The following is a 23,721-nucleotide window of genomic DNA, read 5'->3' as shown; positions in this document are numbered from 1 at the left end:
CTTTCCTGATAAACAAACAAACAAAGCCAGGTTTGGTGGTTTAAGCTAGTAAACAAACAGAGACACATCATGTAGGTGTTCTACAGACCCAAGTGCTGTAGGCTTTCACCTGCCCCAGTGGATGTGTGAGCCCGACACGACCAATTATCTTTATGTTTGTTGGGACAGAACATGTGTAAAGCAATAGGAAGGTACAAACTCAACGTCAGTTTTCAATTTTGTTGAAGAATTTGCCACTGTAGTCACTGATTAAGAAAAAGAAAAGAAAAGAAAAGAAAAGAAAAGAACAACCCCCCCCAACAATCTGGGCTAGAGATTCAGGGTAATTGTGGAATTCCTTGCACAACATGTAAGAGGCCTGGAGTTTGAGCCTCAGCTTGGAACAAGTTTCAGGGTACACAACGACATAAAAACAAAAAGGCCTAAATGTCACTTCATTCTTCAAGAATGGGGTAGAGTTGTATGATAGTAAAAGATCACTAATTAGAGTTGAGAGAAACTTCTGCATAGAACTCTTGAAGTCAAGAGCCAAGGTTTTGCTTTACTTCCTATTATGGGCCTTAAGAACCATAACCTTAGTTCAGTCGTCTAATTTATGTCTTACTCTGTCCCCTCCTGTCAACGTTGCCTTAAGCATTTTAAGTGGCTGCCTTGGTACTTTGTCATTTGATTATAATGTCACGGGCCACACTACACTAAACTCTTTACAATTTAAGAGGAACAACTAGCTAAATTTTAGCCTTTTAATCTAACTGTTTCTTCTCATTCATCCTACCAATTTGGAAGCTTCTAGTTACAAGCAGCAGAAAATGCCATGTGTTATCTCATATTACAGGAAGCCCAGGGCATGCCAGGCTCTAGGTTGGTTGGTAGCTTAGCCACACAGTTAGGGAACTGGCTTCTTCCTGTCACTACTTTTCATCCTTGCTGTTCACTTGTCACCAGAGATGTGTGGGACGAGGAATACTGAGATCATCGTAGCCCTCTCAAGGGTTCAGCATCATTAGGAAGTTGTGTCCAATCCTAGGCTCTTGAATCTAGCCTGAGACTTTCTGGTTCAGTTGGTCCCAGTAAGATCTGAGAACGTGCGTTTCTGTCAAGTTCTCAGGTGGTGCTGGGGCTGCTGGTAGCAGGGCCACACCGAGAGACCTGGAAGGGTGCGATATCATTTGTAGTACAACATTGAGATCTCTTTACTGCCCACCCTCTAAAGGGCCTGATACCATTCTAGTTTGTGAACTCTTCTAGACAGAAACACTTCCAATAATCCCAATGCTTCATGTACCAGGTTCTTTGATAAGTTTTATGTCTGGCTGTTTGAAGTAGGGTCAGATCAAGTCCCAAATTCAACTTGTTCCCAGATTATAGAAATGTCTCTACTACCCTGCCCACTCTGCTTCCTCATTTCACCATAATAGAGACTATTTGGCAATATTAAATTATTTATTTATTTATTTATTTATTTATTTTTGGTTTTTCGAGACAGGGTTTCTCTGTGTAGCCCTCACTGTCCTGGAATCTCACTTTGTAGACCAGGCTGGCCTCGAACTCAGAAATCTGCCTGCCTCTGCCTCTGAGTGCTGGGATTAAAGGCATGCACCACCACACCCGGCTTATTAAATTATTTTTAATATCTTCTAATATAGGGTACAGGTATTCAGGCATTGTCTCTTATAGCCAAAACAAACAAACAAACAAACAAACAAAAACAAAAAACTCAAAAAACAAAAACAAAGTTACCTGTATGCATATTTTCCATATAATCGTTATTTATAGCAAAGAACTTTCTAGCCTAAAGGTTTTAGCAATTTGCTCATGTTACACAAACTCTTTCCTGCTGATTTTGGATCTTTGTTTCTCCCCTCTTCCTTCCAAGTCATATTGGCAACTTGTAATTCCTCTTTCTAAATCAACTATCTTGTAAATCATCTCTTTGATATGGAGTCCATATTTTGTGCTTACATGCTCACTGGCTGTAACAGTCAGTGCACATGAGTGATTTGGGCAAAACTTCAGAATTCTCATAAGCCTTGGGCTATTTTCTGTCTTGAGTATCTCTCTCTACTCTATTATCATAATGGCCTTTTTTTTTTTTCTCATTTATTTGCACAACAGGAAACACTGCAGAGAGAAACGGTTTTTTGCAGGGGGGCATGGAAGGACACAGGACAAGTTTAGGCAAAGAAGAAAATATACATATTGACTTCCAGTTGGCTTTGAAGTATTAAATGTGCTGCTTTGAAGGAATGAGGAAATACAAGCTTTCCCAAAGCTCTTCCAGACCGGAGTGCCGTGGGGTAAAGGGCTGAAATGTTTCCTCTGTGAAAATGAGAAAGCATCTAAAGGGAAAGAAGAGGCCTAGTGAAATCTGCAAACACAGCAGGTGGCCTCCAAACACATGCCAAACCCTCACTCATGACAACCGAGCCACCAGCACAGCTTCAGGAGGAGGTGCTCCCCAGCAACTGAAACCTCCTTGGCTACCCTAAGGTCATTGCTTCTTCACACTGTCTTGTACAGGAATGAAGAGTATATTCCTTAATCTCTAAGATCTGAGAACTGCGCTGGAGATGACAGCACTTTGGGTTTTAGTCAGGCTCTGATATGCATGCCCTCAAAATTCAAAGCGCAGGCTGAAATGTCCTATGTGCAAGGATGTGCGCGCCTCAGTATTGTTAGCTTCTGATTTCAAGTGGTTACTTGGATCCAAAATCTATAATTTCCTCTGCTCTGGGCAGTGCTTGATACTGCTCAGGATTTACTCCTACTGTGATCAAGAAGTCTCAGTTAATCCCTTTGTGGTTTTGGAGATGAATATTCCATTGTTACATTCTGAAAACCCTTAAACTCTCCCCTACCCCATCCTTTGCTCTGTAGCAAAATTCAGCAGCAAAGTCCAAGGTGGGATTACCTTTATCTATTCCACAATAAATACTCATTATGGCAATGGGTGATGGCTATTCCTGGTTGTCAACTTGACCGCATCTGGAACGAACTACACTCCAGAACTGGAGAGCACATCTGTGGTCCAGATCTCGAGACGGGAAGACACAAGTTTCTCACCTGGATCTTGGCATGGAGTTCTTGAGGCCATGAAAAACTTAGACCTGGGCAAGGGAGTACATGCCTGTAATCCCGGGAGACTGAGGCAAGAGGATCTCAGTCCAGGGTCAGCCTAGCACAAAACAAGTCCCAGATCCAGGCAAGGTGGTACACACTTTTAGTCTGGGCCACACTTCTGCTGGAGGCCTACATTAGGACATTGGAAGAAGGAAGATTCACTTCTTCTTTGCCTGCTTGCACTTACCTGCCAGCACATCTGTTGGAACCGACTTCTACAGAAGACCAGCTGAAACAACTAGCCTTGTGGTCTGAGCAACTACTAGATTCTTGGGCTTCCCATCCATAGCTGCCCATAGTTGGGATGATTATAAGTCAACACAATAAATTCCCTTAAAGAGAGACATTCCATAAGTTCTGTGATGCCAGAAAACCCTAATAAACAATCTTTCTGATTATGCACTTATCTAACAAATCTCATATATATGAGAATATAAGGATTATATATACATACTTGTATATATATATATATATGTGTGTGTGTATATATATATATATATATATATATATATATATATATATATATATATAAATCAGAGATAGATAGGATGCTATTTCCTTTCCTTTTTGGGGCTAAGAATTGAACAAGGGCTTGGTGCATGCTAGACTCTAGTCTTCTTGCCAGTGAATTACATACCCAGCTCTCAGGATCGTATCTTTTAAAATGGATGCACTTACATTTCACAGTGACTTAAGGTTTACAGAACTTGGAAGACTGTATATCTATTTTACATGGAAATAATGAAGTCTTGAACTGATTCTTTCGCAGCTACTCACATTCATCTTGTTTTTTTTTTTTTTTCTTTTTTTCTTTATTCTTTAATCTTTTTTTTTTTCCAGTCCAGTCTTTATCCCCCTCCTGGTCTGTCCCTCTGACTATTACTCATCCCATATCTCCTCCCTCCCTTCTCCAAGAGGATGTCCCCACCCCACCAGACCTCCCCACCCCCTGGGGCTTCAAGTCTCTTAGGTGCATCTTCTCTCATTGAGTCTAGACCAGACAGTTCCTGCTGTATATATGCTGGGGGGAGTGGTGCTGGGGGGGGGGCGGCTCCTCCTTCAGCTGGTATGCTGTTTGGTTGGTGGCTCAGTGTCTGAGAGATCTCAGGGGAGGCAGATTAGTTGAGACTGCTGGTCTTCCTATGGGGTCTCCCTCCTCCTCAGCTTCTTCCAGCTTTTCCCTAATTCAACCACAGGCGTCCCCAGCTTCTATCCATTGGTTGGGTGCAAGTATCTGTTGCTTGTTGAGCCTCTCAGAGGGCAGCTATACTAGGTTCTTCTCTGTAAGCACACCATAGCATCACTAATAGTGTCAAGCCTTGGGGTCTCCCCTTGAGCTGGATTCCAATTTGGGCCTGTCACTGGACCTCCTTTCTGTCAGGCTCTTCTCCATTTTTGTCCCTGCAGTTCTTTCAGACAGGAACAATTCTGGGTTAGAGGTTTTGACTGTGGGATGGCAACCTCATCCCTCCACTTGATGTCCTATCTTTCTACTGGAAGTGGACTCTACAAGTTCCTTCCTCCCACTGTAGAGCATTTCATCTAAGGTCCCTTCCTTTGAGTCCAGAGAGTTTCTTACCTCTGTTTTTTTTTTTTTGTTGTTGTTGTTTGTTTTGTTTTGTTTTGTTTTGTTTTCTTATCCTCAACTGCAACTCTTGGTTCACCTTCAACCCAGAAGGCTGACAATATATAGTAACGATTCCAAGCAACACTCGGTTCTGAATCCGTAGAATGAGGAGTTGTATTCAGTGCAAACTTTAAGAATAGAGATTAAGAGTCTACTTTACAGCTCCCCAGTGTCCTCTTCTCAGTCTCCATCAAGTAGTTCACATTTTGGGATGCTATTAAATGTGCTCCAGCCTATGGAATTCTGTGGGAGATAAAATCTTTGCATAGCACTTAGGGATCTGTGTGAAATTAAACTAACCAAACACTGGTAACTTGTATTGGATCCCTTCAATTTTTAAATTCTTGTTTTCAACTTTTACTGTAGCACTGCAGAGACATGGGATCGGGCAGATGTATAGCATTTCTGGCAGGCAGCTCTTGGACACTGATTTCCTATGACATTCTTTGCAGTGACCCCATTTCCTCATGCCTGACAATTCCCACACCCTTTATTGTATAAGAAATATTCTGTTGTATAGTTGGAGTAGGTTACCTTACAAAAAGTATTGTGTCTTTCTTTTAGAAAAATGTTCAGTTTTTAGAGCCTGGGAAGATAGCTGTCAGTAATATGCTTGTCTTGAAGGTAAGAAAATGTACTGAATTCCATCTCCAACTGAGCATGGTGGCCTGTGTCTGTAATTCCATCTCTGGGGAGGCAGAGATGGGAGGATCCCTAGGGCTTGCTGCCCAGTCAGTCTAGACTATCTGTGGCTCAAAGGAGATGAAGGGTATTCTAAGGATGGTACCCAAGGCTGTCTTCTATGCTCTCTCTCTTCTCTCTCTCTCTCTCTCTCTCTCACACACACACACATGAACATACATACATATGCATAAACATGCTCAGTCTTTTAAAAAAATTTTTTTTTGTTACGTATTTTTCTCAATTACATTTCCAATGCTATCCCAAAAGTTCCCCATACCCTCCCCCCCCACTTCCCTACCCTCCCACTCCCATTTTTTTGGCCCTGGTGTTCCCCTGTACTGGGGCATATAAAGTTTGTGTGTCCAATGGGCCTCTCTTTCCAGTGATGGCCGACTAGGCCATCTTTTGATACATAAGTTTGGAGCTGTGACGAAAGGATTGACCATCTAGAGACTGCCATATCCAGGGATCCACCCCATAATCAGCTTTCAAACGCTGACACCATTGCATACACTAGTAAGATTTTGCTGAAAGGACCCAGATATAGCTGTCTCTTGTGAGACTATGCCGGGGCCTAGCAAACACAGAAGTGGATGCTCACAGTCAGCTATTGGATGGATCACAGGGCTCCCAATGGAGAAGCTAGAGAAAGTACCCAAGGAGCTGAAGGGGTCTGCAACCCTATAGGTGGAACAACATTATGAACTAACCAGTACCCCGGAGCTCTTGACTCTAGCTGCATGTCTTTTTTTTTTTTTTTAAACCAACTATATGGGATGGTGAACTTCAGGGCATATATCTTTGTTTGCTGACTTTTCCTAACAATTTTGATCCTTTAGTTCAGATGATGCTAAAGGATTAAAAGAAGACAGTAACTAGGGGAAGGTTTAAAAGCATCTCTTCTAGTTTTATTTTAAAATACATACTCCTTCATCATCTGTATTTAAATAGTTGGACAAGGCTAATTTATATCAAGTATTTGATCTTCATATACTTTTAAATGTTCAAGTTTTATTATAATATAAAAGCAGGGTAGCTCGTATCCTCTTAGAACCAAGCACAGTATGAATAACATTGGAGCATCATGACCGGGCTTTCCCACGCTTCCCCCAGGAAAAGGAGCCTCGAACCTTCTCAGTCATGTGACCACTCTTCTTTTCTCTTCTTCTCACCCCCACTTTCTTGGTGGTGCTCAAGTTTGAATCATCTAAGGATTCCATTCCCACCACTGAGGAACACTCTCAGCTCCTGTAAACCACATTTTGCACTAGATGCATTTAATTTTGTAGGTTAAATCTTCAACACAAAAGGAGTAAGACCCAAACTTTAGGGGGGTGATTTTAAAGGGGAACTTTCGGGGTTGGTTGTAAGGACACTTGGCTCTATTGTCTCTCATGGCCACCAGTCTTACTGTAGCTAGTCTCAATATGTTTCTTCACATATTAAGGCTCTACCTCGGCAATACTTCTACTTTATTATTATCTTCACGCTCCTTTTCTGTCCCTTCCAACAGTTTTACTGTGTAAGAGGAAAGAAGGAATCCTTCTGCATGTTCATGTATTTTGCATTTACAGTTCACTATATTTTAGTCCCTCCCTCTGTCACACACTGAGGTGGGAATGGTACACAGCCCCTCACAGAAGGATCCAGCATGCTCAGAGGAGGAAATTAAAGAGGAGAGCATGCTGCTCTGGCTTTAACAGTATTGATTAAAGCTTTAATATATAAATTATATGCAGATACATAATAAATGCTAACTTTCGATCACAGGAAATATAAGTCAATGTTGCTGATATCGGCTAGTGTGGGGCCATGATCAGATCTGGTACAGAATAGAAAAACCATCTTAAGCAACACTCGTAGAGTTTCAGCTAATTAGTCCAATAACTAACAATACAGATGTCCTAGTTTTCTTTTCGTTTGCTGTCCTAAGACATCGCAAGCAGCTCGGGAAGGAAAGGCTTCATTTGGCTTATACTTTCCATCACTGAGGCAATCCAAAGTGGGAACCTGGAGGCAGAAACTGAAGTGGAGCCCATGGTGGAGCACTGTTTCCTGGCTTGCTTCTCATGGTTCCCTCAGCTTGCCATCTCATATAACTCAGGACCACCTGCCCATGGATAGCCCTGTCCACAGTGATCCTGGCACTCCCGCATCAATCACTTGAGAAAATTCTCCACAGACTTGACTGTAGGTAGGTCTATGTGATGGAGACATTTTCTCAGTTGAGCTTCCATTTTACCAGATGACACTAGCCCTGTTAAGGTGATAAAAGAAACCCCAGCACAACAATAAAATTACGTTTTCCAGAAGTCTATATATGAATTCTAAGTGTTTATATAATGTAACCTACCTTATAAACTTTGTGTTTTAAATTGTGCTTGTTGTAACATTAATATTCTGTTAAGTAATAACTATTACAAACTAATTTTAAAACTGAGCACGAGACAGCAATTTTATTATAGAAGCCACAAGCTTATGCCACGGGGCATATAAAACATCATTAAACACACATACCAAAGTGGAGATGAATTATAGATTTCTACACTAGCCTGGCCTGGAAATTGCGGCCATCCTCCGCTTCTGTTTCCCATGAGTGGCATGAACTACTATGCCTGGCAAAAGCTCATTTTTCAAAATAGGAGTGTGTATGTCAACCCAGAAGCTGTCCAGAAAATTTGATACTAAATGAGCTTAACAGGCACCCAACACAGGAAGATAGGCAACTTGGTCCATTATGTAGAACGTGTGCTTGAAAGCATGTGATAGGACCCGATATAAAAGAGCAATTTTGTTACGGTTATTTGGTCACGGAGGAAAAAATACCTGTAGAGGCTTTTTCTTTGGAGCAGAATGGGAGGGAGGGGGTCTTCAGAGGATGCTCCGTAACTGGCCATAGGTGTAATTCTGCCCTCTAGTGGATATAGGTGGGAGAGTGGTTCAATGGCTTCCTGTGCTTTAAGGAGTAGCAACTATTCATTAAAAGTCTAGGGGTTTGTGTGAGGTGCTAAGTGAAAGGCTGACTTGGAAAATTAGATAGCCGCGGCCAAGGTAATATGGGTTCTTCGGCTTCGATGGCAGGGCGACTTGATTTCTAGATTCTATCTCAGCTATTCTGGTTGCATTCACTCAATGAAAAAGGTCAGGGTTCCTTCTTCGAACTGTCACTCTGAACCTTGCCCTTTCATGACACATGGGGTTTCGGAGCACACTCCTGAGCAGGAAAGAATTTTGGAAACTGGTCCCATGATGACCAGTCCTCCCAAGACCAGAGAAGCAGCCAGAGCTCGTGTTTATAAGTGAGGGTACGACGCGTGGGAGGCCGCTGACAGGAACATCAGCTTCTCTCTGTGTCGTCCGGGGAGATTGTGACGGCCGTGAGACCGGAGAGACTTCCAGAGTTGTGCAGAGAGCGCCCAGGCGACTCTGTGACCCGGCTATGGCTGTGCCTGTCTCTGCCTCGTACCCGCGGCCGCCTCGACAGAATGTGTGGCTGGAGACCGGGACGGGTGTCCTTCCGCCCCTTGCGCCGCCGGGTGTGTAGAAAGCGGGCAGTTGCTATCCCGAGAGCCCAGGAGGAGCCGTGGGCCCCGCGCGCTCTCCTACGAACCCTCTGCATCCCCGGGACCACGTCCATTAGGGCTCGCAGGCTCGGCCTCACTGCACTTCCGCTTACCCGCGCCGAGAGCTGGAGTGCGCCTGCGCGCGCGCCTCTCCGGGCGGAAGTGGTAGCGACAAAGCTCGGTGGGCGGCGGGCCGGGCAGTGCAGGGAGCGCCGGGCGGCGGGCGGCGGGGAGGGGCGGAGCGGAGCGCAGGAGGCGGAGGCGGGAGCAGAGCTGCTCGGCCGTGCGCGGAGACGCGCGGAGCCGGCGGGCCGAGCTTGACGGGCCCTTCGCCGCTCCTCCTCTCCCCTCCCTGCCGCCGTCCTGCTCCTTCTCCTCGGGACGCGGCTGGGCTCCGTGTGGCGCCGCCGTGCTGCCAGCAGCTCCGGGTCGCCCGAGGCGCGTGGGGCGCCCCCGCAGCCCCGCGAGTGAGTCCTCGCAGCCTGGAGGGAAGGGGAGGACCTCAGGGGTGTCGGGGAGGATTCGGGTGTCTACTCCTGCCCCTATTTCCAGAAACTTCCAGGTCCAGAGGGAAGGGGGCGTCCGGGTGGGGAGGGGGGGACGTCTCTTGCCCGTAGGGCGCCTCTCGGGCGCCGCCCGGCTGGCGTGTGTGTCGCAGGCGCTGCGGGCGGCGCAGGGGGTGGGCTAGGGTGGTGGCGGCTGGGCGAGGGTCGCCCTGCTCCTCTCCCCTCTCCTCAGCTCCGCTTCTCCTGGTTTCTCTTGCAGATGCTGCTGCTAGGGGTGGTGGGAGCAGCCGTGGGACGCGTGGCCGGGAGCGGGGGTGACAGCCTGGGATTCCGGGGTCTTCTCTTCCTTGTCCTCCTCCTCTCCTCTCTATTCCCAGTGTGGCCGTGGCTGACACTAAAGACTTTGTAGCCATCAACCAGAGTGCAGTTTCGATGGAAAATGAAGGTAAAGGCCCCTGGCAGATGGGTTTGTAACACAAGAGTTGAGGGTGTGGTGGTTTGCTTTTTAAGTTGTCTGTCTTTTCCCACCTTTTTATTTTCCTCATTTTATGTAATTGATTTTTTTTTTCCGCCCTTTGCATGTGAAATGTCTGAGGATTTGGTTCCCGAAGGGCATGTAGCTTTTATTTTGGTAATGTGGGCATTGCCGGGATTAGGGTTCTGCGGGTGACAGCTTGATTCTGCTTTCCTGGGAAATTGTTATTTTCTTGAGCATAGGGAATGGAACGGAAGTTTTCATTTGAGATAGCATCTGTGCACATCCTTATAGCTCTTTGAAAGGAATCTGTGGATGTGCAGTGGAAAGGGGAGGAGAAAGCAGTGGATCGAATGTCTGTATATTTGCATAGCAAGCTTTGTTAGAGTGTGTGACTGAATTAAAAAGATTTTTAAAATAAATTCTAGCTTTGGCAAAAAGCATTTTTGAACTCAGATTAAGAAAAAAAAAAAAAAAAAAAGAAACCAAAACACAAAAAAGCCAAAGCCAAAAAACCCTAACACTGGAGTTTAATGAAATTTTCTGAGAGTTTCCTGTCTTAAAGTCCCGCCCTATTTCAAAACATCTTTGGGAGGTTGACAGTAGAACCTGTTTGTCTCCATTACACATTGTGTTTGGATGCATTTGTCTGTCACGTTACTGGACCACTTTGGCCTCATTCAAATACTGCTTCTCATTTATAGCACTTGGATTTTAAAAAGTACTGAATAACTGAATAAATGATATTTCTTCCCTCTTGAACTAACCATGTTTATTGTTTATGCTGACTTCTGGCTTATGTGTAATTATCTTTCTTTTTTTCCCCCCTCCTTTTTTGACTGGACTGCAAGATGCTAGAAAAGGTACTTGACAAATCATTTCTCCCCCCCCCCCCCCCCGAACTGTTTGCTTTTAAAATCTTTATCTCATACACAGGAGCTGCAGTTAAGCTGCATGCTTTTTCCTCTGTTGAGAATGGAAGCTTGATTGGCTAAGTAGGACTTTAAATTTTAAAATAGGTGTTTCTTGTGGATGTCGTAATCTGTTGTGCTATTGGAGAACCGTGGCATATGTCGGGGATACTGTGAGAGGCAGGGTTAACTTGCCCAGGTTCATTCTAGAGGGATAATTGGTGGACTGCATTTTCTGACACGTTCAAGTGTGTAGCTGCAGAGGAGTTATATGCTAATTGGATCTTGAGGAAAGCGGTTGTGTTTTTTCTGATGTATGGAATGTTGTTTTTCCAAGCCCCTTTCCTCTTGTCTTTTATAGATTTAAGAAAGTCAGATTTGTTTTTTATAAGACAATATTAAGTCCATTCATATAGTGGTTTCTATTTAGAAATCTCTGTAAGTAAAAATCTCAGAGTTCTTGTGCATCTGTGGAGCTATTTTCAGAGGATTACCGGATTTCGGAGAGTAGCCTGAAGTAGGTGGATACTTGGCTGCTGGCTTTCTTTGTGGGTATCTTAGGAGTCAGAGCATGAGTAATGGAGCTAGCACTCATGTGCTGAGGAGGAAGGGGGTGGCTGTTAGGAGTGCATCTGTAGTTTATGGCCACACAAGAATGGCGTGGCCTCATAGAGTATGATCATCTTAAAAATTGAGGGGGTTTCTGCTCCATTATATTTGACCATCAAGAAACTGTATTTGTTAATCTCTTACTATATTAGCATGCTTTTTTTTTTTTTTAAATCGTTTAAATATTTTTTTTTTAGAAGAACTTGGAGATAGCCTGGAATCTTCAAAAGCAATTGACTATTTTAAAATAGACTTGTATTTTTTTCATTTTATAATTTATACCCTCTTCTGACCTGATTATTAACAGGTTAGAAAATGTGGAGCCAAAATATTAAAATATTAAAATCTTGCCCTAATCCATATGGCTTTAAGGCAAGAAATTTTACCATTGCTGTTCTCCTATAATTGGGACTGAAATGTGTAGCTCACAAAGGTTGCCGGGCTGAGCGAGAAACACTGCAGACTTTTTTTTGGGAGGGGGATGCTGGACAAGAGCAAGGCGGCTCACTAAATACTGCATCTCCGCACTGTTTGCCCTTGTCCACACTAGTAAGGCTTTTTATGCTGTGTTTTCTTCATTTATAAAAATAAGGGTAAAGGGAGCTGCCTCATGAAGTTGTCATAAGTGCTCAAAACAGCATCTGGCATACAGTAAGTACTCAATAAATGCTAATTGTTAATAGCATCGTCCATGTTTCCATGCACACTATGATGTGACCTGGCATTAAAGTCATGACAATTAAGGGATTTTCTGTAGAGTTAGTGCTGTAAATCAAGGTTAGGGTTCCACCAAACCATATTAGGAGACTGGTAATTTTCCCATTCCCCAAAATCTGACCCTGTGCTTCTGAGCATGGGATAACGCCATCTTGGAGGGTTGGTATAGTAAACGAAGCCAGAGAAATGGTTGACACAGCTTTAATAAGTGATTAAGCCGTGTTAACTGTTGTCTAGAAGGAGATTTCTAGTAGGTAGGCAGATAAGTTACATGATTGGGTGAACTGTATAGGGTTACCTGACAGTAGCTCTCTGGAGCATCTTCATGGACAGAGAGCGTTCTTAGCAGTCACGTGTAGAGTGGTTATGTCCTGGGAGGAAATGGCTTTATCTATTTTCTTCAAACTTTGACTGTAGAGGTATTTGCTATGGCATTAGATTTTGGTTCTCCTAGACTCCCCTCCCACCCCCCAGGGCCCACTTAAACATTTTCAGGGAAGCTTGACTACTTTTTAGCCATAGTTGTCTGTGTACTTCATGTTAATTAATTAACATGAAAAATGTTCCTACCAGTCAGTAGGAACATTTGAAACCTTAATTAATTTCCAGGAATTTTAAGATTTAGTCCTAGACAACCAGTTGTAGGGATTTTTGTCTAAATCCTTTGGAATTTCTTTTTTTTTTTTTTTTTTTAAAGACTTATTTATTTATTATATGTAAGTACACTGTAGCTGTCTTCAGACACTCCAGGAGAGGGCACCAGATCTCGTTACAGATGGTTGTGAGCCACCATGTGGTTGCTGGGATTTGAACTCTGGACCTTCGGAAGAGCAGTCGGGTGCTCTTACCCACTGAGCCATCTCACCAGCCCCTGGAATTTCTTTTAAAATACTTATTACAAGTCTAAACTAACAAGATAACTATCACGTAGTAACCTGAGATACACATATGTGCAGTTTTTTTATATTTATTTTTTAAAAGTTGTTGACAGTTTAAAAGATGGCTTATTAGAGAAGACATTTGTAGCTGGAGGGTTTTACAGATAATTTTTCTTGCCTTCCTGTTAACTGGTTTAGTTGTTGCAACAAATCTGGCCTTTTCTAAGGGGCTTTTCTAAGAGTTTCATCATTTTTAAAAAAATACTATTTGATTGTCTCATTCTTGAGTAAAAATACAATAATCTTTAGGATTTCAGGAAATGCTGCAGTCAGCTAGAAAACAACGCCCCATCTTCGTTGATGACTTTTGTATTTATACTTTTTAAAGTAGTTCATCCCTCAGTTTCAGATGGCTTGGCTGGCTGTTCTGGGATAGCTCAGTTTCAGATGGCTGGCTGTTCTGGGATAGCTCAGTTTCAGATGGCTGGCTGTTCTGGGATAGCTCAGTTTCAGATGGCTGGCTGTTCTGGGATAGCTCAGTTTCAGATGGCTGGCTGTTTTGGGATAACTCAAGAAAGAAGGGTGTCAGGGCGGCTTGAGGGGCTCTAGGATGGACCAAGCAGAGGGAAGGGAAGCATTTGAGTTTTATTCCAACCTCTAAACGTGTCTTAAGTCTTGAAGTGTGGGAAATGGAGTTTATTTTATTTGTACTATTGTCTGTAAGATAGTTTTAATTGGCACATGAGCAAGGCCTGAAACTAAAAGAGTATCTAAGAACATTTTTTAAACAGCAGAGAATATTTTTAGATTTTGTAAGCAATAGACTCAATAGACTTAGAACTTTTTTTTTCACATTTTGTGTGTGTATCTGTGTGTGAGTGTGTATGTGTATATATGTATGTGTACACACTTACATGTGTGCAGGTTAGAGGGCAGCTTGGGAGTTGGTTATCTCCATCATGTGGGTTCTGAAGATTGAGTTGAGGTTGTCAGGCTCGCTGGCAAGTGTCTTTACCCACCGAGCTATCTCTCCAGACTAGCCGTAGCCTTTTGACAGTTAACTTAGTATTTGTGTGTGTGTTTATGCACCTGTATGTACATGTGTGCATATGGATGTACCCGAGTGAAGAGGGCAGAGGTTACTTTCTGCTGTCAGCCTAGATAGCCTTAGTTTTTGAGGCAGGGTCTCTCACTGAACCTGGAGACACAGATTTAGTCAGGCTCATTGGCCAGTGAACTGCAGAGACCCACCTGTCTCTATTTGTCTATCCCCAGCTGGGGTTACAGACATGTCTGTCACTGTACCAAGATTTTATGTGCTTGCTGGGACCTGACCTCAGGTTCTTCTGCTTATGAAACAGGTACTTCACAAACTAAACCATTTCCTGAGCCCTGGATTGTCTTAATAGTCTTAGCAATTAACGGCAACAGAATCTAGTTTTGTTAATTGAAACATTATGAAACAAAATAGTTGTCTGGGGAACATACTCATGAGGCCCAAAGCTTTGGAGATTTTACTTAACCAATATGTGTTTTGCAAGTTGACTTTTGTTTTAAAGATGGCAAGAATACCATGTCGTGGTAGTAGAATAAGTTGGGATGAATTGAAATTACCCTGTTACAGATAAAAAGATAGCTTCTTGTCCAGCAGCGTTGGTGGCTCACACCTTCAATTCCAGTACTTGGGAGGCAGAGGTGGTCGGATCTCTATGAGGTCCAGGCCAGTCTAGTCTACAGAACAAGTCCCAAGACAGCCAAATAGCCAAGGCTACACAGAGAAACCTTGTCTGGGGTGGTGGTGGTGATAGATAGCTTACCATTAACTCAAAGAGTTTACCTTGCTAAAAGATAGTGTCTTCGTATTGATTTAAAGGCATCTGTTACAGCAAAGCTCTTTGTGCTTTTCCTGAGGTCACGTGGTAAAAAGTAAAGCAGGTTAGTGCGCTCCCAGGCCAGTGCCATAGTTTCACACAAGAAAAAAGGCTCACTAACATTGCAGGCTAAGTTGGTACGTTTCTTTATGACTTCTAATGGCCAGAGTTTCTATTCACGTATTAACTTATATGCATTTGTTACTGTCCGTTGTCTTTGTTGCAAGAGTTATTGTCAGCCTTAGTAGATAAGTAGCTTCTCCAGGTTATGTTGAATTAGCTTCCCTTGGACCGAACTTGTGATGCATTTAGAAAAAGTTTGAAATGGGAAAAGGTTAGAGATTTGGACAGTGATTAAACGGGTCAGGAACATCTTTTCAGAGTGGCTGTAACTGGCCCTTAATTTGTTTCTGCTTGCTTTCTTTGTCTGCTACAGGTATTAGAGAATTTAGGAGTTGGGCTTCTATAATTTACCTGTTAATTATAATTGCTTAAGTGAAGCCTTTGGTTTTGACATGCAGTCATTTTGTAAATGTGCTGACCTAAAGTCGTGTTGTCTCTGCTCCCGGGATTCATGCAGTAACCTAACAGGGCGCTCTTAGAAAGGCTTGGCAGCATCCTTGTAAAACATTATTTTTATTTACTCGCAGAGAATTGGACTGCAGCAGATGTTAGCGGAAGGCCTGCCTGCTCAGCCCTTCACGGAAAAACAGGACAGTTGAAGTGGGACATGGGACGGTTCTGAACATTGTCGGTGCTGTCTTCAGCAGCTCATTGCCTTTGGCCCTGGGCAGGACCCTGGGTCAGATCCCCAGCAGCAGGCAATCAGGAAGGATCAGGCTTCCCTAGGGCACCTTGCAGTAATGAGTTAGGGCAAAGGTAATAACTTAAAACGTGTTCTGGATCTCCTCATCCTCTGACCTTTCCCTTGGAGCCCCCAGACTCAGCCTTTGCTGTTGTCATTTCATTCATACATGTTATGTTGTGCCCATCTAGTCCTTCCCCCACAGTATTTCTAGTAGGCACCGCTTGGCTGTTGCAGTGTTTCTTTAGTAGAGTATTTGTTTTTCATCTCAGTTTTTATATTGGTGGGCGTAGACATATTTGGCCCAGGCCTTTGGGAGTCTGGATTTCCTTATTCTGTGAAATGGCATTGCTACATTTCTCCCAGAGGAGGCAAGAGCCTTTCATGTCTTGAATGCCAGAAATAGCATGTGGTGCACTTTGTAAAGGCACGGTAAGTAATCTCTTCTATGTTTTTTCTTAATGCTTGTGAGGGCTGCTGTAATCCAGAGTTGATATCTGGCTTGTGAATCTAGAACCTATGATCCTGTGGGGACTCTAGTGTCCTTTCTACCCCAGAAAAAGATGTAACCATTGCTGATTGGTTTTTTTGTTTGTCTTTGTTTTCTGTTTTTAAATGAGTCTTACAGGACTGTGTATGGAGAGAGGTTTTAAATCAAACAGCAGTTCTGTTAGAAGATTTGTTAGAAGGCTCAAAGTAGATTCTTGTGGGTAGAGACTGTCCAGTGTCTCTTACTCAGTTTGAGCAGGGTCTGGCGCCTATGTATTGCTGATTGAATGAAATGTTAGCTTTCGCTCGGCTTCTCTCATCTGGGGTAATTGCACATTCCAGAGAACATTTGACTGTGTCTAGAGACATTATTGGTTGTCACTGCTGCAGTGGGCTTGTAGCATCCATCGAGTTGGTAGACACCAGTGATGCTGATAAACATTGTCCTGTACACAAGTTAGCCCCTCCCTCACCTCCTTTCCATAAGGTGTTATTTAGCCCCCCAGTGATGGTACCTATTGAGAAACACGTTTCTAAGCAAAGGCAAGAAAATTGCATCTGAGCCATGGTTTCCTCCTTCATAAAGAGGTGGTCACTGCACTTGGTGGGTCTGTCAGGTTAGGCAGGCTCACACGTGTCCAGGTGCCCAGAGCCAAAAGCTGCAAAGCAAATGCGGAGTTTCTTTAACTTAGCTGAAAGAAAGAGTTAGGGAAATTTTGGTCACGGACGTTTTAGTTTAGGATTCAAAGGCTCTAAGTGTTTATCCAAATTCTAAGTTGGATGTGAAAGAAGCCTGTGGTAGTTTTTTATAGATCAGTGATTTTCTGGTGGTTTTATTAAATATGCTGCTTCTTTGGCTTGGAATTTTAGTAATTTATAACTTAGTAGTAGACAAAAATATTGAAAGCTATATTAAATGTTTTAGCTTCTGCTAGTAAACTACTTTTAAGGACTCAGTAGCTCCCCACTGCACCTGTAACTACACACACTGACAAGCAAGCACAAGGGTGTCACAACAATGATTGATTTCATAAGGTTTAGTTTTCAGTAGCTTGCAAAGTTATGATCACCAGCTAATTGCTTAATGAAGTGACTATTTATAAAAAGACTGCTAGAAAAGATGATGGGATCTAATGTTTGCTACTGCAGTTGATTGGAGAGAGGCAGCAAAGCCTTCAAGTGCTTGCTGTGGGATAGTAAAAACGTAACAGATCTGAAAAAGGTCTGGGTAACATGGCATATAGCCCTCTCCCAGCCCCTCCAGCCACCCCCAGATGTCTTCAGTAACTTGTATGAAGTGATAGTAATGAAATATGCCCACTTTGCAACTTGACTAAAACAACAACAAAAACCAATGCCAGATTCTTTCCATAGCATAATATAATTCTAGTGTGGTCATTTATCTGATGGATGCAAATCTAATTGTTAAGGAAATGTTTTTCTGAGATTGAGTTAAGCCTTTTCTGCTGTGTTAATGTTAGATCTACATAAAAGGGTGCAGTACTAGTTCCTAGAGTTCCCAGGTGTCTGCCTCCTGGATTCCCTTATGGTTGCACTGTATATACACATGGTGTAATTAACAAGCCCAGGAAATCCACAATTATAAAATGCTCTTTCTAGCCTACTGTAGGCTCCATCTTCCCTTCTAGGTGTCATTGCTCTTGTGTCCTTCTGTCTGTCATGTTTTCCAGTCTCCTCCTTCATTGTGTATGAGCTGGACACTTGAAGAGTGATGGTCAGCTTTTCTTTTTAGTTGTCCCTTGATTTAGTTCATTAGGCGATTGATTACTCATAATTGTATGTCTTAGGACTGGTAAAGTTATGGTGGTCGCTTGATTAAGGTACTATCTGCCAGGTTTCTTCATTTAAAGTCGGCTTCCCCTTTTGCAGTTACTAATCCAAATCATTTTACCTTGTGATAGAAGAGGCAATAATCTCTTTGTCACAAGCACTTGTAGTGGGGAAGCACTTTATACCTGCATGTCCCATCTGGTGTGCTTCACCTGCGTTTCCTTAGGCTTGTTCTCCTGTATGTACTGTTTCTTGGAGGTGACAGTTACTTCTGTGATAGATGCTTGGTGACCGCCGCTTTCCTCACTCCTGTTCTTCTTTTCTTAAAGATTTATTTATTTATGTATTTTATGTATACGATACTCTGTCTTCATGTACCTGCACACCAGAAGAGGGCCTTGGATCCCATGGGGCTACAGTTGTGAGCCACCACATGGGTTCTGGGAATTAAAACTTTACCATAGAGCCGTCTTTTCCGTGCCATTCCTGTGGTTCTTAAGAATGTCCTGTTCTGTATTCCTGTTTATTATTCATGTGGATTTTGAATATTTATTTTATGAATTAACATAGAATATAGTCTTGTTGATCAAATTATTCCTATGTCCTTTCTATAATGCAATCTCATTTGAATAGTACTAATATACTTTCTGGTGCTACATGATGTTTGGTGCATCTGGGTTGCTGTGTTGTTAATTTGCACCAACTGTAGAATCACACCATTTTCCTAAAGAAGCTGGGAGTGTATAGAGAACAGGAGCCTGAAACCAGCATGCAGGTGCTAGGTGAGCTCAGTGCTCCTGTGGTCTTGTGGGATCGAGTTAGCAGGTCATGAACCTGCACATCGACATGTTTTTATTTCTGTAAGTGGTTCCAGCTTGTTTCATTCTAGTCTAAGAACTTGTTAAAGTCTCTTTTCTACTATATTCTGTGTTGCTTGCTCCGGTCCTGAACCCTGAATAGGGATAGTGAAGGGATGTGGACAGGACAGACACAGAGACACATGTACAGAAAATCTGGCACCAGGAGGGCTGTGTGTGCTCTTATGAAGCCTCTCCAAATTCACAGCAGCCCACAACCTCAGTGTTAATGATGTATAGCCCCAAGGGGTTGTGCTGTGATGGGTTAGCTAGCATCTGTAGGTAAGCAGTCTGAGGATATAAACATCTGGGAGGAGCAAGCAGTGGTTGCTAGAGTTTGCATACATTGCGAACATTTGCACTTGGACAACGGCAGGCTTTGCTATACGTCTGAGGCTGTTCTGAGATATGTGTGTGTGTGTGTGTGTGTGTGTGGGGATCTCTGTCAATTTCCCATGGGTCTGAGGCATCTGGAGTTGACTGGTGCCATATCAACAACAAAGGCTTCCTCTGCCTCACACCTTCCTTCTTATGTCTGTCTGCAACATTCTCATCCCTAGCAATTGACTTGTTCATAAAAATTCCCTCCTAAGAAATACATTAAACATGTTATTAGTGTGTATGAATGATGCAAATGTTTGGTTGAGCATGCCATGTTACACATGTGCAAGTTTGATGACAAATGGGGTTTGTTCTCTGTTTTACCTTTATGTGGGTTCTGGGAATGGAACTCAGGTCACCAGGCTTGTGTGGCAAGTGTCGTTTATCTGTTGAGCTATCTCTCTGGTTCAGGAAATAAAGGTTAAAGTAGAGCACACTATTTTTCATTAGCTTTACTGTATGCAGGTAGAGTCTCCTTTCCAGAGATCCTTGGCTTGGTCTCATCCCAGCCTACTTGGGTTTTCCTGTGCAGTGCGGATTAGGCTCAGCTTCTTACCATTTGTACTCTGTTCTAGCCCCACCCACATCCTGTTTGATTTTCAATGATTTGAATCTGTTTGAAGTGAATAGTGACCATATCTCTTTTCTATTTATTTGGAGTAGGATATCTCTCCTACTTTGCTGTAGAGAGCTGCTTACCAGAGGGTTGCATGTGCGTACAGTGGGGCGGGCAGGGCTGTAGAGCTGTGCCTGGCTGTAATTGGAGGGCAAGCAGCTGTGCTGTGGCAGTCATTCCCCTGGGCTGGCTGCCTTGGTTCCCTGGTTACACCTCTCAGTCCTGTCTCCTCTCCACACTGGGGAGTTGGCAACAGCTCGAGTCCTGTGACTGTCAGTGTTGCTGTCGTTTCCCTAGATGAATCTGCTTTGCTCTGGATGCCTTGCTTCAGACCTAGAGTCACCCAGCTAAATGCTTATTCTCTGTTGCTGTAGTAAATGATGGTTTGTTTTATAAACCTTGGCCTTTCCTTAAAAAAAAAATCCACACGCCCTAAAATCCTGTTTTGAAGTGTAGCTCAGTGTGCACATTTGCAGCGTCATGTGTAGTTTGATTGCAGAGCTCTTATGTTACTTCCCCAAAGAAATCTCTACCTTATTAGCATTCACTTCCTATTCTTCCCTTCCCCAGCTCCTAGCAACCACTAATCTAGTTTCTGTGTTTGGATTTTCCTATTCTGGACATTTTGTATAAATGTAATTGAGCAATATGAGACTTTTTATGTGTGGCTTCTTTCAGTTTATTTATGCTTTGCTATGTATTAGCACTTTATTCCTATTCATGGCTGAATAATATTCTAAGGTATGGGTGTATCATATTTACTAATTGACCATTTGATGGTCATTGAACTGTTTCAATGTTGGGCAGTTATAAATAATGCTGCTGTGAGTGTTCATATATAGATTTCTGCATGAGTATATGGCTTCCATTCTTTGGATATATGTGTAGGAGTGTGGTGCTGAGCCATATGGTGATACTGTGTTTAACTGAGGAACTGCAGCAGTATGTGATCAGTGCAGGTGTCAGAGCCAGTCTTGACATCCTCGCCTACGCTTTACTCTTCTGTTTGTGAGGCGCCTCCCCAGGAGTATGAGGTGGTTGCATGTTCTAGTTTTGGTGTGTATTCCCCAGTGACTGGTGATGCCCAGCGCCTTCTCATGGGCTTGTGGCCATTTTGTATCTGCAGATGTTCTCATCTATAACCGCTTCATAATTTGCTCATTTGCTTTTTATTTTTTAGCTAAGAGCTGATCTCCCTCCCTCCCTCCCTCTCTGTCTCCCGTCTCTTATCTCTATATCTATCTCTATATCTATCTCTATATCTCCATCTCCATCCATCCTAGATCTTGAATAGAAATATGTCCTTTACCGGTACTTATGTAAGAGTCAGTTGCACAGTTATTTATTAGGCCTTTATCAGAAATAAGGTTTTCAAGTATTTTCCCTGTTCTTTGGACTTTTTGAAAACTTAATGGTTTCATTTGCTTTGATTGTAGACCAGGATTATTAAACTGATTTATGTTTTATTCTAGGCATTTTAGTTTACCTTTTCCACTTGATCAATTTTGAGATAAAATCCAGCTGTATTGTTTTGCAGGGAATGCTACTATCCAGTGCCATCCATTTAGGAGACTGTCTTCACTGAGTTGTCTTTGTGCCCTTGGTTTTCCATAAGTGAAGTTTCTCTCCTGGCTCGTGGCTCTGCTCCGTTGTCTGTGTCTGGCTGTTGCCAGCATCACCACTGTGTGATGGCTGCTGTATGGCTTTGTAGTAATTCTGAAGCTGAGATATGAGGCCAGCTTTCCTCAAACTGCTTGTTTTGCTTTGGATCCCTTGCATTTCTCTGTGGTTTTGGAATCTGCTTGTCTGTTTCTGTGGAAGAGGTACTTGAAATTTTATAGGTATTACAGTGACTTGTTCTTTACTGAGGAGGTATTCTTGCATAGGTAAAAAAAACTATGGCTTTTAAAGAGGGCTCCTGTTTATGTTTGTTTTATGTTATGTATGAGTGCCTATGTTGATACCTGTGTACCACACGCATGCCTGGATTCCTAGGAGGCCAGAAGAGGGTGTCAGATTCCCGTGAGCTGGAGTTACAGACAGTTGCGAACCTCCTGATGTAAGTGTTGAGAACCAATCTGTGGTCCTCTTCAAGAGCAGCAAGTGCTCTAAACTGTTGAGTCCTTTCTCCAGCCCCACAGAGAAGGGCCTTTGGGCTATTTGCTTTGGGATATGGCCTTTGGGGTAGGTGACTGTATAAAGAGGCTGGGAACGATCTTTAATTCAACCTGTTTTATTTTCTCTTTGCTTGCTTCCACAAAGAATAACTTGGAGAAAAGATGAATTATTCAGTCGGGGTTATAAGGATAGCTAGTTGACCTTAGGGAGGAAATGGGACATTGGAATGGGAAATGCTTAAAAAAAACATGATATGAAATCTCAAAATCAATTATATACATACTGGAAGAACAAGAGAGGGCACATTCCTCAGAACACTTTAATCTACAAGAAATAGTAACATGTGAAGAAAAACAGCAAAAGGCACAAGGATGTACTTCTCAGGGAGAGATTGTGGGTGGCCACAGGAAGAGTGGCAGGCTCTGCAGTGCCAGTGGTGAAGAAGTGAGCTCAGTAGAACCAGGACCAGCTGGGCACTGGCACATGTGTGCCATGTCAGCCTGAGCAGATGTAGCAAGACCCTGTCTGAACCCCCTTCCCCACAAAAGCAGAAAACCAAACCTCTGTGTTAATAATGCTTTCCTCCTCCTCTGATGGGTAGCAGTTAGAACTCTGGTGATGCCAGGCCCTGGCCGGGTGCCAAGCAGAGTGCAAGCTCCTGAACATTGTGAGAGAGTCCTGACACAGTTCTTTAGAGGTTTGTAGCAGTAACTACCAGAATAATAAACACATCAATATTGTCTCTTCTGAGAGTGCAGCTTAGACTTGCACAGTGGAGTACTGGCCTGGGATGTCTACCGCAGCAGATGCGGTGGCAGGGTCCAAGATGAATTGAGTTAAAAAGAAGTAATTGTAGTTGTTTGGTTCTGTTTGTAATAATGATAAAAACGAAACCAAAAGTATTTAAGCTTGTCTACACAGAAGGTGGTGGGACTGTGTGGTTGGACAGCTTACCTCTGGGCATCCGAGGGTTGGAATATAAACTACCACTACATTTATCTCAAACCTTTTCTTATGTTTTATCTCAAACATTCCCCCTCTCCCCTTTTTAATGTGCAATTTTTATTTTTTATAAAAAACATCATTAAAATAATATTATGCTGTACTTTCAGAATAAGAATTTTTTTCCTGTGTTCAATCCCTGCTGGTATCCAGAGATAAATGCATTTTTGATATTGTTATTTATGTTTGTTCTACTGCAGTGGATTAGAATGGACATTTAAGTACAACTCTTTGGTAGCATTTAGAACCTTTAATTTCATTGTTAAGTATTATAAGCATGGGAGGAGCTATGATTTACTAGCTGTGGTTATGCTAGGGTTTTGTTTCTGTGTGCTGGGGCAGCCGTCCAGAGCTTTGTGAATGCTGAGCAAGTGCTCTGTCGCTGAGCAATGGCTGTCCTGACACTGCCGAATGTAGTTCCACTCTGAAAACCATTTCAAAACTAACCTGAACGTGAGCCCCATAGAGGCCATGCTTTGGAAGTTAGGGCTCAGTATGGAGGGATACGTCTCATAGCAGCTCCTCAGAGAGCCTACACACTCAGTGCTGGAAACTGGTGTGTGCACCTTTTCCAGCATGGAGTAACAAGCTCTGAACAACAGGTAATGATGACCTAAGAACGCCTTAAGGAGTCTGTGTGCTTTGTAGGACATAACTGGGGCCTACCTGAAAACATTCATACCATAGTAATATCCCCTGCA

The 23,721-nt window shown here is 43.0% G+C and overlaps 1 protein-coding gene across 6 annotated transcripts in view; it reads left to right on the top strand.

Moving 5' to 3' along the window:
* The window catches only part of Atp2c1 (ATPase secretory pathway Ca2+ transporting 1), a 109,425-nt gene that overhangs the window by 16,766 nt on the left and 68,938 nt on the right, over positions 1-23,721 (top strand). The window contains exons 1-3 of one of the 6 annotated variants that reach the window (XM_021171340.3): positions 9,191-9,461; positions 9,760-9,945; positions 10,827-10,838. The exons of 1 other annotated variant lie outside the window; for it this stretch is intronic. In XM_021171340.3, the coding sequence (XP_021026999.1) occupies positions 9,940-9,945; positions 10,827-10,838 (18 nt within the window). In that variant the 5' untranslated portion in view covers positions 9,191-9,461; positions 9,760-9,939. Of the gene's footprint in view, positions 1-9,165; positions 9,462-9,759; positions 9,946-10,826; positions 10,839-23,721 lie in introns of those variants that run through there. 4 more of the 6 variants (XM_029481804.2, XM_021171342.2, XM_029481807.2 and 1 more) reach the window with 4 other exon arrangements.

Source organism: Mus caroli, unplaced genomic scaffold (assembly GCF_978045245.1).
Source record: "Mus caroli unplaced genomic scaffold, Mus_caroli_1 scaffold_11, whole genome shotgun sequence".
NCBI classification, from domain to species: Eukaryota; Metazoa; Chordata; class Mammalia; order Rodentia; family Muridae; genus Mus; species Mus caroli.
The sequence above is the reverse complement of the archived record's forward strand: the minus strand, read 5'-3'. Positions and strand labels throughout refer to the sequence as shown.